Source organism: Falco punctatus (genome assembly GCF_963210335.1).
Source record: "Falco punctatus genome assembly, chromosome: 9".
In the NCBI taxonomy this organism is placed as follows: Eukaryota; Metazoa; Chordata; class Aves; order Falconiformes; family Falconidae; genus Falco; species Falco punctatus.
In genome coordinates, this window is record NC_137589.1 from 20,495,958 (window position 1) to 20,513,110 (window position 17,153).

The following is a 17,153-nucleotide window of genomic DNA, read 5'->3' on the forward strand; positions in this document are numbered from 1 at the left end:
TGCTTTCTTTGGCAATCTCATTTTAGGTTATGCTGCAGGAATGGGGAATACTATAATGGTTTTGTGTATTCAGATTGCCCTAAAGCCAAAGAAACACACTGATGTAACAGGCTGTACTTGAAAGAAAACCAAACTTTAATGTGAAGTTTGTGGCTGATAACGGATGGATTTGCAGACACAGATGGGAAGAATGAGATGTGTGTTAATGCTGTGTCTTGTCTTGGTGTCTGTTGTGTGCTGGCAAGTGCCGGAGATCTGTGCAACCTTGTCCAAGCAGAGCTGTCAGAGTCAAGCAGTTACTGAATCTTGTGTTTTTGCTGTGTTCTGGCAATCATGGTGGTAATAATTTCTTGGGTGTACCGGAGAAAAGCATAAACCAGTTTGACCAGGGTTTAGATGGTCCTTTAAATCTTCAGGCACTCCAAGGGTTTGGGGTTTTTTGGTCCACCCACCCTCCCAAAGGAACTTCTGGAAACAGATGAAAGGCAGCCTAGGATTTGAGGATTGTTTTCCCCAAACGGTGTGCTGTGAGAAATGAGCACAGATGGGAGTAGGATAAAAAGAAAAGCGAGATGCATTTTGACCCCTGTGGTGTACAAGTCTGAAATTTTAATTTAATTTTTTTAATTAAAGAAAAATTGCAGTTTTAATTCTAGCCCTTTCACACACAGAAAGAGAACGCAGTCTCCACTGCAAAACTGGCCATGTAGTAACCTGCTTTTGTATGTGCTTATTAATGCTATTTGAAGTATGTTAATGGCATAATAAAAGCTACTCATTCATTTCATGTGAGCAATGATTTGAATTTGAGTGCTAGGTTAGCACACTTTAATTGTATACAATTTTCTAAACAATACGGCATTTAGAACTTAATGCCAAGAGAATTTGTGGGTGTCAATGACCATGATATTTAGTCTGTGTTCCGAGGCAAATTTGACTTTTAAAGAACTCATATGATGTTAAGCCATGAACTAGTCTCCTTCCTCCACAGAAGCTCAGCAGAAATTATATAATTATTTTGCTTTGACCCACTGTTTATGAAAGTTTTGTCTTTTTAACAGATACGTATCTAAAACTGGAAGATGTGACCCGTAAGTTTAATAAGCCTTGCATAATGGATGTAAAAATAGGTCAGAAAAGTTATGATCCATATGCTTCAGCTGAGAAGATACAGCAGCAGGTCAGCAAGTACCCGCTGATGGAAGAGATTGGCTTTTTGGTTCTTGGCATGAGGGTAAGAACATGTTTTGTTTTCAAATTCAGCTTATGCTCTGGCCTGTTGTCCCACACCACATAGAGCAGGTAGTAGGGGTTTGGGTTTGTTTTGGTTTGGGTTTTTTTGGTAGTTTGTGTTTTGGGTTTTTTTGTTCTTTTTTTTAGCAAATGACAATCCTCTGGAGTTCTGTGTAAATAAAATGTTACCTGAATATGTTGGTAGTATTGGTATCAAGTGTTGTGTGAAATATGTTCCAAAAGACTACTCTTGTTCACAGCAGGTGTTTAACTTGGCTGTGTCCCTCCTGGGAATCTGTTTGCAACCTCGGTTCTGTATGCGTGTACAAGAAAGGGGTTGGGACTTTTAAACATTTCAATTTATAATTTTTTTGTTTTGTTTTACTTTTAGGCTTATAGCAGAGTGTTATGTACTGAACCAGTCTTTGTAATAATGATAAATTGTCTCCAAATTTTTCATGTTGATTTAAAAAAAAAAAATTTAAAATGTAATTTTTCTATTTAGCGAAGAGTAAGTTAGCTTTGACAAATGATGCATGTAGCTAGAAATAGCTGCTTATGTTCTGCATTTAAAAAAGCTTTCCATCAGGAAAAAAACTCTTACGTTCTGGAGGAACAGCTCTCAGTTGAAGGTTAATTTCAGATGGATAAGCCCCTGCAGATGCCTGTACTAAATCTTGAGGAGAAAAATGGGAGATTCAGTATTTGTGTGTTGGCTACTCTAAAACTTCAACATAAAGAAAAGCTGTCCAGAACATTTATGCATCAGAAGCAGAGGTGTTGATGTCAGTAATGAATTCCTGATGCAATGCATTTAAAGTAATTTTTTTCTGCTGTGATTGGCACAAGAATAATTTCCTTTTTGATATGAGATTTTTTTTTTCTTCCTTCTCATGTACACAAAGCCAGGGCTTCTTAAGCTCTGCATCAACAAGCATAAATGGTTGAAGACTTTTGATAAGCTTGCTCTTTGCTGTTAGATAGCAACAGCACACAGGTTGCATCATTGTTTGAAATAATTGTAATATCTCTGTAATGTTTTGTACTTAATTGCCTAGGCTCTCGGCCTTAACTCTGTCTTGAGATAAGCTTCTACAGCTATAAATTATAGTGGTCATGAGCAGTAATTATGTAAGCTTATGAGAGAGAACGTGGGAGTCGAGTCAAAAAACAGTCAAACAGTTTAGATGGAGAAAGAAGGCTGGAGATTATAGCTTTGGATTTGGCTTATGTTGTTACATAACCTTTCTTATCTCGTGTATAACAATGTACTTCTCATCCTTTGTTTCGTGACAGTGCAAAAGAAATGAATGCTTGCTTCCACAGTGTGTTTGCTTGTGACTGTTGTTTCCAACATTGTCATTTATTGGTGTCATTATCCTGTTGAAGAAATTCTTTCGATTCCCTAATTCAAACTGTATGTATAATGATGGTTCCCCAAAACGTTGCAGTTTCCCATCTGATGTTTGACTAGATGACATTTGTTTTGTGCCTTTGGTACCAAATTGCATGTTGGAAATTATTTTCCTAAAAGAATTCAAAAGGTTCCACCTCCACTCATGCAATACTTAGCAAAGTCGCATTTCATGAGGCATTTTCTCTGCTCAGCTTGCTGCCTCTTGATTGTGGGGTGCTCTCTACCTGTCTGCTTGCTTTTATATTTGTAAGATTCTGGCCATAATGTAAAACACTCTGCTGGGCATTTGCTGCCTGTAACGGCTGACGTGCTGGGTGAAGGTTGCTGGTGTTTGCTGGACAAAACATGGTACAACACTATTCAGAAAGCAGAGCATTTTGTTTTTAAATCTCTCTGTTCAGTGTTGTTTTTAACACGGAGGTGGGCTTGTTTATTAAGTTTCTATTTTAGAAAAGCAAGAAAGGGGCCCAGGAAAAATAGAAAATGTAGTTATCTGTGTTTTTTAAAGTACGCTTATAAACTGTCATTAAGAGATACAAGCAAAAATGTGATACAAGTGGGGTTTTTTACCCCAAAAATTTATTTATAGTGGGTTTTCACCCCAAAAGACATTGATACAGTGCTTTTTCCTTTTTTTTTCAATGTACTGGTAAATGAAGAGTCATCTATTTATATATAGAATATGTATGGTTTGTCTTTAAAAGAAGCAAGTCTCCTATCTGGCAGAGCTTTGATTTACGTACATGGCTCTGGCATTTGGCATATGCTAAACTACATTCATCTTAATGCACTGAGTAGACAGAATAAGTGCATAGAAATGCATTTAGAAAATAGTCATTTCAATGGCTTTGTTAGAAACCCAATTTCATATTTAGTGGAACCGTTTCTTTAACAGAAGAGGACATAGATTTGTTATTAGTGAGAGTTTAAATAGAAGTTGGAAAACTAAGGTGCAGTTCCAATAGCAAAAATACAAGTTTACAGTATGGTTTCAACAGTAAAATTTAAATATATAAGAATTATCATTGCAGTGAAAGCAATATTAAAAATAGAGTATTTTGTATGCTGCTGAACACAAGCAGAATGTGTGGGTTGTGATCTCATTTCGGATTTGCAATCCATTCAGAATCCATAATTCCTGATGTCTGCAGGTTTTCGTTTTTTTTCTTCCAGAACATCTTGATTGCAAGATCACGTAGTCCATAATATTTCTGAAACATGTTTTTAAATCATAAACTGGTGATCATATAACTTGACCAGTATAATCCATCATCTATTTTTACTGCTTGTGCCTATGAACTATTGCATGCAGTAATGCATATACCTCATTAAAGCTGTTTTTACAAGTGAATTTCCTAATCTGCAGCACATGTTCCTGCAAGCTATTTTAAAACTGCCGGTAGCTGAGGCCGTTTTCTGAGTTCTTTATGAAACCTTTCTAGTATCGTAATTTTCATAAGCTCTGATGTGTTAATAACAAGATTTGGGAAGGGAGGAGTAATAAAGCTATTAAATCCTGCATCTAGTGTTCATATTCTTCGACAGTAAAAACTAATCAGCTGGTTGTTTTTTACGTTTATAAGTATAATTCAGTCTTTGATGTTCAAGAAAACAGCTAGACAAAACAAAAACTAAACGCAGAGCACCCCGAAACTAAAAAAACAAAAACACAAAACCACCCAACAAGTGAAACCCCCAGCAAACCAAAGGAACCAACCAAAAGCCCTGGGAAAACAAAAACCAAACAAACCCAAAAGTCTGGAAATAGATGTCTGCAGTGGTTGAAAAGAGCAGTAACTCAAGGCTCTTGTTGGGTTTTCTCTGCTGGCTTTGTTACCTCTTCGTATCTCCGCCTCCTCTGCTTTTCCCCCTTTCTGCTTTCACTCCCTGGTTCTTGCCATTGACTGGCTCATCTGTTTCTCAGTCTGATGGTGCTGAATCTACTCTGCAGAACTGAATGCGGCAATTCCATGGAGTCTGGCACCTGCTGGTGAATTGAAGGGTATCTTGCAGCAGTACTTCATTTGTAGAGTTCAGGAGATTAATCTGTCATCCTCTCGGGCAAGTTTTAGCAGATGGTTACCCTGGCTTGCTTTTTTTTTTTTTTTTTTTCCCCCCAGCAGTTTTTCCTTACATGAAGGACTTGTTGTGTGTATGACAGCTGGTCCACTTGTGTCCTTATGGCTAATAAGATTTCCTCTGTTTGGAAAAAGCTGATCATGGATGAGACGAGACATGGCTCCTTCCTTCACCCCCTTATATAAAAAGGAGGCATAAAAGAAATACATTCTATTGAGGTGCTCTGTGGAAGTTGTGGGAGTCCAAAATAATGTATTTAGCTATTTTTAAAATGGTTCATGATTTACCTGGAGTGTTGTTACTTCTTCTATTAAGGAGATTATTAGTCTTTTTTTCAGTCAGTTAGTCTAAACATAATTTCATTCTACAACTTACTTATGTAAGGACCTTACTAAAATATTGTATTGATTGTAAAAGCATTTGGTGGTGTACTTGATCATATAAAGCACTCTGCTTCTTTGTTCTTCTAATATTTGACAAAGCAGACAGAATAATATGTAAGTACAGCCTTAGAAGTGGGGGAGCAGGAATGCATCCTTCCTAGGCTGAATTTTCCAGCCAGCAACAAGCAGGGATGTGTGTACTTCTGTCACTTGTAGTGTAGCAATGACATCATAATGTTGGGGGGGGTTGTTTGGGTTGTTTGTTTTGTTTTTTAAAAGGTGTGTATGTGTGTTTCGATAAACGGATTTAGCTATATGGGCATGCTCTCAGCAGCAGTACTGGTGTTGTAGCATTACTATAAAGCAGTACTATGAAATAAGAGTATTTTTTTAAACTTATCCTTTTGTAATTTTTTTCTTCAAATTCTTGTTTTAATTTTGGAAAAGAAAAGATAAGGCTTGTTAAAACTCAGTGTTTAAATCTTCCACTGTGGCAGGATCGGTCCCTGAGACATCACAGGACTGCAGAGGAACCTTGGTTCTTCAGACATGAAGGGAACTTGTATATTTACCTAGGGATAATCGTGATGTCCAGGTAAAAGGTGCCAGGTTGTGGGGGTGGGCCTCGGCCTGGCGCTGGAGTTAGTCCCTGCAAAGGTGCTGGTCTGATGCTGATGTTGGATGCCCTTGCGTTCACTGGGGTGCTGCCTGCTTACTCCCACTTTCAGCTTGGCTCCAGTTTTGGCAGCAGGCTGGGTACTGACCTTCTGATGCCAGTTGTGAGGGCAGAGGTGCCTTGCTGTAAACAGAAAACTCTGTGTAACATTTAAACACTCGCTCACTCTTACCTGTGTGAGTGTAAAATAGGGGTGACCATTAAGCATGTTTATGGAAAAAATACGGGGGGTGGACATCTCGGCCCTTTCCCCATTGACATCTGGGTGTCTCGGTGTCAGAGCATCTATCTAACCTCAGTGTCCTCGCTTAGAGGAGCAGGACCCAGGCTGCCCTCGCGGGGTGTGTGGGGAAGCAGGGATGGGCACCAGGAGCTCCGCAGGAGCTTCCCAGGCACCAGCTAGTGCGTAGGGACATCAGTGGCGCGAGTCCCCGCGTGTGTGCAGTCGGGTTAGCCGGTGCTTTGCAGGTGCCCCTCTGCAGTACCGTATGAGCCTGCTCAGAATAGGGATTTTTCTCCCCCCAGTTTCAGCGATGTGGATTGGTTATTATTTTTTGCAGATCTGAAAGAGCTCTGTGAGTTAGTTAATAGATATTTTTATTTGTGCTAGCTGTATCTCCACCAAACAGGCTAGTCTTAATTAATATGTATTTAAATCATAGTTTCTGGAAGTTGGGGAGTTGCCACAGATAAGTATTTGAACAGTGTGTATTTTTCTGCCTTGCCATGGAAGTCAGTACTGAATTTCTGTAAACAACACGACATAACATTTGATACTTGTTTTCCTCAACCCTGTCTTCAGCTTTATTTCCTAAAGCCGCAGCTGCAAGGTTTCCAAACTGTTGAGATCTTACAAGGGTTGTGCCTTTTTAAAAGCCACACTGGACCAACTTAGTAGTTCAAGGTTTCCCTCAGTTTGAGAATGTCAGGTGAGCTAACCATAATTGAAAAAAAGGGTACAAAAATATGTGTGCATGTGCAAACAGCAATAACTCAACACCTCATGGGGAAATAAAAGCCAAGTGCAGGTTGAGAAAAGTCTAAAGGTAATTTCCCGTGACAGTTAATCACCTGGATTTTTTTATGTGCTGCCCACACAGAGTTCCTACTGCTACTAGTTAAAACACTGAACCCGTTGGCATGCTGGATTCCAGTTTATGTTCCTACAGAAACCTCGCGGACTGGGAGCTGCTTGTAGGCACGAGGAGGAGCCTTCACATTGTCGGCCTAGGCCGCACTGGTGGTGTGTAGTAAGAACGTACAAAAATCATTGATAAAGTGGGAGTTTTGTTGAAGGTGATGTAAAGTTTTCTTTGCCATGCACTATACACTGAAACTCGTTGTGAATACAGAGCAAACACGTAACAACCTGTGGTGGGTGGACAAGAAATAAAATTTTCCTGTCTAATAAATTTTCAGCCACTGTTAAGGTTACAGATTTGACTTACTTGACTTGTCATCGTTTGACAGAAGTGGGCTAGTACAGACAGCTACAACAAAGTTGGTTCAAAGGGAAATAGCCTTTTGGGAAGGGTTAGAAGCAGACTAGCAGCGGTAATGGAGTGAACAAAAGCACAGGGAAGCAAGAGGTCTGTAGATTTACGAAGTTCATCGTACTCTTCTGCTACTACAGCACCGGCCATAGCTGTGTTTGCAGGGGTAGGTGTGGGTGAAGCAAGAACTGGTGAAAGTTTATTTTTGTTTGAGCTTGGGTTTCTGTTCCTCTGCTATCAGGATGGGACTTAATTTATTTGTATTTGGTTGAGGTTTTCCAGGAACGTTTCGAATAGTCACCTCCTTGCAGTTGAATACTGCTTGAAGCAGTATTGAGAGACAGCTCTTTGGCTAACATGGAGAATACTTACACAATTACCTGTATGTGTTTTCCTTTAATACTACTGTCTGCAGTCAAGCCCGCTGGTAACTGAGGGTTTTCTGAGTCTGCTTGTTAACAAGATAGTTAAATATATACATTACACTGTTTGGTATGTGTGCGGGACCTGCTAGTTTGTCATCGACTGTTTTGTATATTTAAAAATGCACTGTTAATGCAAAACATGCACATCTGCCTGGGTATTTTTAAACTATATAGAAAGCCATATGGGGGGAATGGTTTTGTGCAAATTATGAGAAGAGATAGAGTAGCTTCATGGGAAACCCAGCTCAGAAGCACAGGGGGCTTATGTGCTGCTCCAGCTTTTCTTTGGAAAACAAAATGAGCTTGCAGATCTTAATCAGCGTTTTTGAGCAAGTGCCCACGTCGCAAAAACTGTTAGCTCCTTCATGGAAGCGATAAGGTTCTTGTAAACAAGGTTATTCGTTGAGGAGCGTGCTGCAGTGCTGGTGTATGGAGGAAGCTGCCCCTAGACCAACTAAAAGAGAACACTTAATACTATTAAGATGAAGACATGGCTAGTGAAAACTTAGATGCAGTCATCAGACTCTTGACCCTCTTTCTAAGCGATGTAGTTCTTGCTTTATTTAATTACTTTTGGCTTGATGCTCTTCAAAAGAGTTTTGAAACTTTAGGTATGTTTTTGAAAGTAGCTTTGGTACCCGGGGTATTTATGGAAGTAATCTTTTGGTTCAGACGTTGTATGCTGTATATCTCTTCTGTGCTTTGAAAAAAAAAAAAAGGGGGTGTGTGTGTGTGAAAAATGATTGTTTTCATGAAACCAGGAATTTCACTACTCAGATGCTGTTTCAGAATAACTCACCTCTGCTATTCTCATCTGCAATTTATAGACATCAGGGCCTCAGTTTCTGTATGTATCATAACAGTGGAAATAGGAATCATAACAGTGGGAAGTGTCTTTGCTACCAAGCAAGTTGAAACATTCAGGCTTACAACTGTTATTTAGAATAAACAGAATTATTTACTGCCCCTTCTGCTCAGGGTTGATGACTTAAATCAGTTTCCACACACTGTGATTTAAGTTCCTTGGGGACCCTGAATTTAATTAATTCTGTCTTATTGTCAAAACAGGAACTATTTGAGACTTTTCTTCCCAGCTACTTTGCGAAGAGGGAGTTAACATATGAACCTATGTTTTCATACTGTGCTTGGTGTGGTTTGGATGGGGGCAGAGGATTTGGGCAGGGTGGGGGCTGCTATGAAAACAAGGAATTGATATATTTATTTTTTTTTTTGTTACTGCTCATGTACCTCCTTTTATGCACTGATGTTTCATTGCCCTGAACTTCCTCTGTGGATTACAGCAAGAAAAAGACCTCAAAGGAGGGAATTGGGGACAGGTGCCTCACCAGTCCACCCCGACTTGCTTGCCATGGGATCCTTTCTTTTTAGGGCGGGTGAAGGGAGGGCAGAGCACTGCAGCCAGGATGGGTGCCGCAGGGTTGGGTGGTCTGAACAAATGCCAAGCACAAAGTTTCTGCCAGAGACAACTGCCTGCTTGGTAACACCATTATTTCTGCAAATAAGAATTGTCTGCACTCTCATAAACAAATTATACTTGGGCCTGGCTGGCTGGCACATAACTGCTATGGAAATTATTTCAGTTAGAGAGAAAATGTATCTCTGTAAAACACTTTTGAATTAAGTTGTTGAGCTTGTACAATTCCTGATATGGACAAAACTGTACCCATACGAGTTGCCTCCCTTTCAGGCAAGTGGTGATGTACTGCTATCCAGGCTGGAACCGAGCTTTCACTGGGCTGCTGTCGTTTATTTAGTGTGTATATGTATATATATATTTACTATTAACCTGTAGTTTCGGGTGGGTTTCACACGGAGCTAGGCCTTCTTGGTCGTGTGATATGTTTTGCTGTTGTGCTAAATATTGTTATAGTTTTAAGAATGCAAAATAATTGCATTGAATTTTGTAGCTTGTTACATATTACTGATTTAATAGTCATAGTCGCATGGGTAGGAGTACCACAGTTTCAAGTCTTAGCGTTTATTTTCAAGGGAGGTGCCATATAAAGTGTTTTCCCTTAATGGATACGTTGTTTTTTGCCAACGTGATGGTCTTTCTAAGGCCGGAAAGCTGCAGCATAGACCCCAGGATGTGAAGGGGAGGCCCTTGCAGATGAGCATACTAGAGGGCAGTGCTGGCCGCCGCAAGCAACTTCAGTCTGCGGGAGGGTACAGGGAACCAAAGGTTTTGTAGCCTGTCTTAAGGTGTCTCTTAGCTCTGCGGAAATACTGGTTGTTTCAAATAAGTACAGAGTTATCTCCTTGTTTCTTGCAGGTTTACCATGTCTCTTCTGACAGCTATGAGACGCAAAACCAGCACTATGGAAGGAGCTTGACAAAGGAAACAGTAAAGGATGGTAAGGGAGTTTGTGTGTCAGGGTTTGGTGCTCTTGGTTGTTTTTCCTTTACTTACTTACTTATTGAATGGTATGGCAAAAGTAATCTCTTGTGTTCCCCTTCTAAAAGTCTTTTTTTCCTCCTCTTGCCAGGTGGGTCTTTAGCTGTTTCCTGTATCATTGGAACTGCTTGTTGATCCTACATTAATTTTGCAGTTGGATATAACAGCAGTGTCAACTATAGGAATTTTCTCATCCTGTCTTTTACCACTACGAAGGGGGTGGTAGTCGTAGAATTCAGTTTCTTTGCAGCTTTGAAACTATAGTTAAATAGAAATATTTTAGAATTAATAAATATTTTTATAATAAGCATATTTTTTCTTCTGGTTGCCTTCTGTGAATATGTCCAGGTTTTTATAGTAGCAAGCTGCTATAATTGCATCTTTCAATTTACAGGACTTTCTTGGTTGAAGTCAATCTGTATGTTGCTCTACATTAACAATAAATAAAAAAGCTACCATCATATAGCTGTTGGGTGATAACTGTTTCAAACTACTTATTAGTTGACATCTATTCCTCGTGGAGGGACAGAAGTACAGATGCCCAAACACCCCCCTCTCCAGACCTGGTACTAACTTAGCTCTGTCACCCATGATAAAGAGCTGCTTGAGCTTGTTTGTTCCTGGGGAATTTAAAGGGTCCTTGCCCAAAACTGCCCAGATACTTGCTAGAGTGACCCGAGGAACAGGAATCATGTTAATCTATTGTTTGATTGATAAATTGATTAGTTAGTTGTACTTACAATCCAAGCCGTATCTGTGGTATTACTATACAGCTGGCCTTATGCAGGTGAGGTGACTGAAGGTATCAAGAGGTTCATGGTGTGCTTCTAATTTAGTTAATAATTGCCTGAAAGGGAACTATGTGAATGGTGTCTGTTTCTTCAAATAGAGAACTATTCTAATCCCAAAAGAAAAGAAACCCATTTTCTTCTCAGAGGTGAAAATAATCCTGAAATGTGTCTATTTCTTGCAGGCATCTCAAAGTTTTTCCACAGTGGGTACTGCTTGAGAAAAGATGTGATAGCTGCCAGCATTCAGAAGATTGAAAAAATTCTGGAGTGGTTTGAGGGCCAGAAGCAACTCAACTTTTATGCAAGCTCATTACTGTTTGTTTATGAAGGTTTGTGTCAGGCAACGACCATGCGATTGAGTGATGTCACCTTGGCAGAAAAGAGAGGAGTGCCCAAAGGACTGTTATCAGGTGGAGACATACTGGAGTATAATAATAATATTCATGTAATAAATTCTACAGAGAATGGAAAAATTGAGGCCTCTGTAAGTAAAGGCTTGTCCAAATTTTATGCACTTCACAAAAAGGCATACTCAAAGAGGCACCACAGTCAACTCTCACTAAAAGTTGAAAACTTGGAGCAAGGCAATGTGTGGAAAAGCAGCACATGCATTACGCAAGAGCATCTGAACGGAAATGTTATACCCCAACTGGAAAAAGTTTTCTGTCACATGCCAGCAGAGACCAAGGAAAGTGCAAACGTAGAAGTCCGAATGATAGATTTTGCTCATGTGTTCCCTAGCAACACAAAGGATGAGGGCTACATTTATGGTCTGAAGAATCTAATCACAGTACTTAAAAATATTTTGGATAACTAAATTCTTTGCTATGTTTTTTACTGGGGCCAATGATAAATAAGAGCAACAACACGAAGAATTTCTGCACTTGTAATGCTGTATAACTGGGTTTGTATTGTTCTATATTTTATTTGTCTTTGTACTTTTGGTAGAAGGGTTTAACTTTTTATAATCTCACTCAGGAAAATAATTGATCGTTAATTAGCAAGTGTGAAAGGATGAGAATATTTGAGATGAAGCAGGATAGGTAAATTAGAATGAAACATACGTGGTTGGCTTAAATCCAAGGCGTACAGTTGTACAGTAAGGAAGGATTATGCTATTCCCCTAACAACTTTAGCGTAGATAACATTTGCCCACTTAGCCTTGACACTGAGCCATATCTCCATTAACAGGTTTTTAGAAAACGGACTGAAAACTAACGTGCAGGATTGATGTCCTCAGCACTGCCCTCTTGTGTTTACTGTATTTGGATAACTGGAGTTAACCTACTTTGAGTGAAATCCTGTTCTGAGTCAGCAGTCTGACCTGGAAGCCAGTGTATCAAAAAGTGCTTTTCAGTGTCACAGGACAATGTTAATGTTGTTTCAGCCCTGGTGTGGGCACTCTTGGTGGTTGTCCGTAGCCAATGCTCACCATAGACAAGCTACAATGTGGTTTGTGTTGAGGTGCTAAGAAAATGCTGGAGTAAAATACTTTTCACAGGCTTAAACTGCACAACTGGTAGAGAAACTGTTTGTTCCTAAGAAAGAGTAAAAACATGCAAATGTGAGATGTTCCAGGAACTAATTCAGTTTAGGAGATTAAGTCAGTATGTTAATGGAGTGTCTGATGTTGTGACTAAGGGAAATGCTTCACTCCTTTGTTCTGATGGCCCTTCTCCAAAAACATTGCTTTTAAAAGCAAACTAATTGAATGGGGAAAGAAAGCATTTTGAGTAAGCATACAGAGATTTCCTCTAGCTGTTTGCCACTTGTAGTTTTGCAGCAAGCGTTTCACTTTTCCACTGCTGGGGAGCACCAACTGGAAACGATGACCAGTACAGGTGAAGGACCCTTCACTGCGAAGATAGAGTTCAGCCCTGGAGCAACCAGATGTACCTGTTTGTTGCAGTGGAGTTGTGACACTCTTACCCTCGGCTAAAGCCAGCTCTTTCCTTAGTGACACACAGGCAAGCTGCATAATTTGAAAGTTGTCCCACTTCATTCTTTTTCACAGGAAAATTCCACATTTTCATATGGAGTATTTGAGATCAGGATGATGTATCCAAAGTATTTTTGGTGCGTCTCTTCTGTATGCTGTGTACATGGCTGTTGTACCATACGTATATAGTCAGCTATATGGAAAGTTGGGATGGAGGAGTTTTGCCATCCATAGAGCAAGATTCTAAGGCTTTAAGCAAGCCCCAGAAAAATAAAACTTTTTAGAATGGATTTGGTTATTGGAAACATACATCTTGTACGTGTGGACTTAATGTGACACTGTGGCCTTGCTGCTCTCTCTGTATGGTGTTCTGCACTATGCACTCATTTGTGTACATGTCTGCAAGTTCTTGATTTGACATCTGTTTTCTATATTGGAAAGAAATACTTCTTCAAGCAAATACGCTGTTTTAAATAAAGCTGAAGTTTTAGCTCTATTTGAGAGCCTGGGTTAGTTGGAAGAAACAGGGTATTACGTATAAAACTATATTGGTTAAACTTTAGAGCTAATATTGGCCAATACATTCAAGAATGAAACCCATCTGTTGGTAACATGATGTTTTTGAAGCATGGGAAATGATGCTTGTAGGAAGGGTGGTACCTTTGGTGAAAAAAATTATGCAAATTGTGGTGAATGCTGAGGCGAAAATATCAGGATGAGAAATATATTTTTTTTTTCCTACCTGGTATTTCCACTGCACCATATAGTTAATATATTCCCCACTCTCTGTGAACTAATTTAAGCCATATTCTGGAAAGAGTTTGTGGTTTTGTTTGCTTCAGCGCTGGTTTCTCTGTTAAGATTTTGTAGTTCTATCCCGTAAATAGTGAACACTAGAGTAGTCGAGGCTGGTAGTGGCCTTGTGTGATAAATTCACAATGTATTGTAGAAAATATGGGGGAAAACACTTCTAAATCTGAATTTTTTCTTCTATAATTCATTCTCTCTTTTGTCTTCTGGATTTTACTCCATTTTGTGCTGGAAAAATCAGGCATCTGCCTCAAAGAAGTCAGTTATTGGGAAATTATCTGTATGCTTTTAGTATGCACATTCTCCTGTCTCTGCTTTAAGATACAAGTCTTCAGTGTTTGAATGCTCTTTAGGTATTGATTGTTGTGTTGATTATGGCAGTGTTTGTAATGCACCTGGAATATTGTTAAACTGTCAGAATATTTTGAATTAAAAATAAATAATTTTATCATGTTTTTTTACCAGTAGTTACTATGGATATATTTCTGTTACTTTAAAATGTAGCTTGAGCGATAACAGTATTTTTAATTGGGAGTTGTGTAAATAAAGCTTGCTGTAGGGACGCTCTGGCATAGTACCAACTGTGAATCTGAGCCTGCAAAGGTGTTATTCACATTGTTCTTGCACATTTTAGATTAGGCATTTCTAGTGTCTTGTATCTGATAGGATTCGTTTCAGTTACAGTTGGAGATGTATTCACAGAAATCATTGAACAGATTACAGAATTAGTTGGAAAATGATGAGGGAGGTACTGGCCAATAAATGTGTGCATTGCCATTGATCTCCCTCCCTCTCAGTGATGCTTCTTTTGTTGTCTGTGTGAAGTGTACAGGACAGGCGACAGTTACGTGGAAATATTTATGGAAATGGTAACCAGGCATATAGATATTTCTGTCTCATAAAACTGAGAGCAGGTCGCTTCCCCAGACTGGTGTGGTGTATCTGAGCGCTCTTGTCATTGATGAAACCCATCTGTTTTGATTTTAAGCAATAAGAGTTTGATTTAGCAGAGTTGATTGTCAAAAGGAAAGATTCAGGGAAGCATTGTCATTTGTGTACTTTCTCAGAATATGCTTTTCTGAAGACTTTCTACTTTGGTTATTGTGAGAATTGTGTAAAGGCTTACCTAATGAGACCTTGAATTGTATGGAGTTTTATAAAAAAAACATTTACATACATGATTATTTTTGGATATGGATGGAATTTGTTGCATAAATTACATTGAAAATTACGATGCCATTATGAAATTTTAAAATACTGTAATCAGATAATTTTAGGAACTGAAGTGGAGACTTTTTGTTGTGATTCACATGAAGCTTGTACTGTTTTTTTCCTGCTGTAATGCGTAGTCAGACCATTGTCTTCCATAACCCTATAGTTCCATGGAGAACTTCTGAAGTACTCAGTAGATTAGGAGATCACTAATTCCCCTTAGTTTGATTTAACAGAGTGCGTATGTTCTTGAAATAGTTCAGTGCACTTATTTTAAGTACTGTTAGTGTATTACGCACCTAGAGCCCCAGTAAAACTTCCTCACCTGCAGAGAGCTCCTGCTGATCTGGGTCTGGACTACACAGTGTTTAAAGCGGGCCTTCTCACAGGGAGCAGTGGTGGTGAAGGGAAGGCACCACCTGTGCTGCTCGTGGCAGGCGGGGGGGTGCTTACAGCCTGAACTTCATATCGTAACTTCTCTTACTTGCTGGTGCGAAGTACTGTCGAGTATAGGAAGATAGTGGAAGGATAGAGACTTGCACCCACATCTGCTGTTTACAGTTATGATTAGTTGTTCATCCTCTCTCCTAATTTTTTGTGGCTGCTTTTTTTTCTCCAAGTAAGCTTTCCTCCTGAGTGCCTTCTTTAGCTCTTGCCACCAATAACCTTCTGTAGCATCATTGTGAAACAATTAGAAGCGAAATTGTTATTTCCTGGAAAACTTGTGCCCCATAATGGCTCTTAAAGTGCAGGTATTGAAAAACATCATGAAAATCCCTCAAATACTGTGGGAAATGCAGTTTCCCTTTTGCACCCTTTCCCATGAAAGAGGAGTAGTAGAATGTTAGTGGTGAGACTGGATGGGAGGTTGTGTAAAACTTAGTTACCTGTGTTCTGAAAGGGACATCTTGGGGACAAGGTGAGAGATGGCAACACTGCATGAAGTTTTCCTTTTTGTACTGCAATTAATATGGAGGTTTGGGGTTAAGAAGGTAGCGTAGCGGGAAGTGACGGAAGCTTTTTGTAAGGAGCCCTGAGTAGGGCATCTGGTCAGGTCTGCAGTGCAGGTCACCGCTATGGATAAGATCCAAAGGCTGCGTGTCTTCAGTTCTCTCGCAGGGCTAATATACCATGCATACCCATCAACTTGCAGCAGAGCCTTGCAGGATGTTACATGGGAAGTACCTTCCATCCCAGAGCCACAGGCCGAATACTGCCCCTTTGCCATGTTCACAGCCATCTGTGTATGAAAGCTGCAGAAAGGGTTGTCATCAAAAGGAAAAATGTAATGGAGTGGTGTTTGAAAGGGGAAAAAATGAGAAAAGCTAAGGATTGTACAGCAGAAAGCACTTCAAGAAACATCTTTCAGTGTAGTCTTGCTTAGTGGAGATGGGCCCCATGTATTTGGAGTTTAATTTGTTATATGACATCCAACAGCAAATAGAAGTACTGTAAAACCACCTTAGTTTGAATTGTGTACATTGGTTCAAATAGTTATTTTTTTAAAAAAGTGACCTATGAAGTAATTTCCAAATATGATGTGTGTTGCACCTGACCATAAATGAAACTAGGGTGCACAAAGGCACTTTAATTCTCTGGGAACTGTACTGGAAGGTAAATGAAAGCATGTGAAATTGCACCTGATGTTGTGTTAATTGTTTTCAGAATCTAAAAGTCTACATTAATTATGCTTGATGGATGAATGTATCTAGCCTAGTCTTAGTTTATTTGATTCAAGTGTCTAAAGCCGTCACTCAATCTCCTCTAATTTGTATGTCTTTGTAATTTCATTTGCTATTTTTTTCCATTATTGGACTGCAGGGGGTATTGTTAATAAATGTGTTTATTTTATAGAATATTGTACTATGTGCTATCTACCAACTTTTGTAACTTAATTATAAGTGATATTTAGGATAATTCTAATAGCTGTATATTTGGCAAATTATTAAAACTTTCTGCAAGTGACTTGCAAGTATAATTGGTTTCTTTTTCATACAGGAAGATTGTTGAGAAAATTTTCTTGACTATACCTGCACTGATTAATCCCTCTTTTTCTCCTCTCTTCTGTGCACTTTATAATGGGTATTTACCTTGGATGTACCAGCTTTGCTTTACCACTGTATTTTTGTCATGCCATGCATTACCGTTGTTAGGCATACCTGCCTTGGCATACAAGAGACACCTCTAAAAAATTAAAAGGAAAAAAAAATCCAAATCCACACACAAAAACCCCACCAAAACATCAAAAAAAACCCCAAAAACACAACAGTCCATGATTT

The 17,153-nt window shown here is 39.2% G+C and overlaps 1 protein-coding gene across 1 annotated transcript in view; it reads left to right on the forward strand.

The window, feature by feature from the left end:
* IPMK (inositol polyphosphate multikinase) overlaps positions 1 to 16,839 on the forward strand; it is a 44,358-nt gene extending 27,519 nt beyond the window's left edge. Inside the window, exons 4-6 of the mRNA XM_080401690.1 lie at positions 1,062 to 1,234; positions 10,000 to 10,081; positions 11,096 to 16,839. Of these exons, the coding sequence (XP_080257816.1) occupies positions 1,062 to 1,234; positions 10,000 to 10,081; positions 11,096 to 11,730 (890 nt within the window). The 3' untranslated portion in view covers positions 11,731 to 16,839. The remainder of the gene's footprint in view (positions 1 to 1,061; positions 1,235 to 9,999; positions 10,082 to 11,095) is intronic.
* Positions 16,840 to 17,153: the final 314 nt, after the last annotated feature.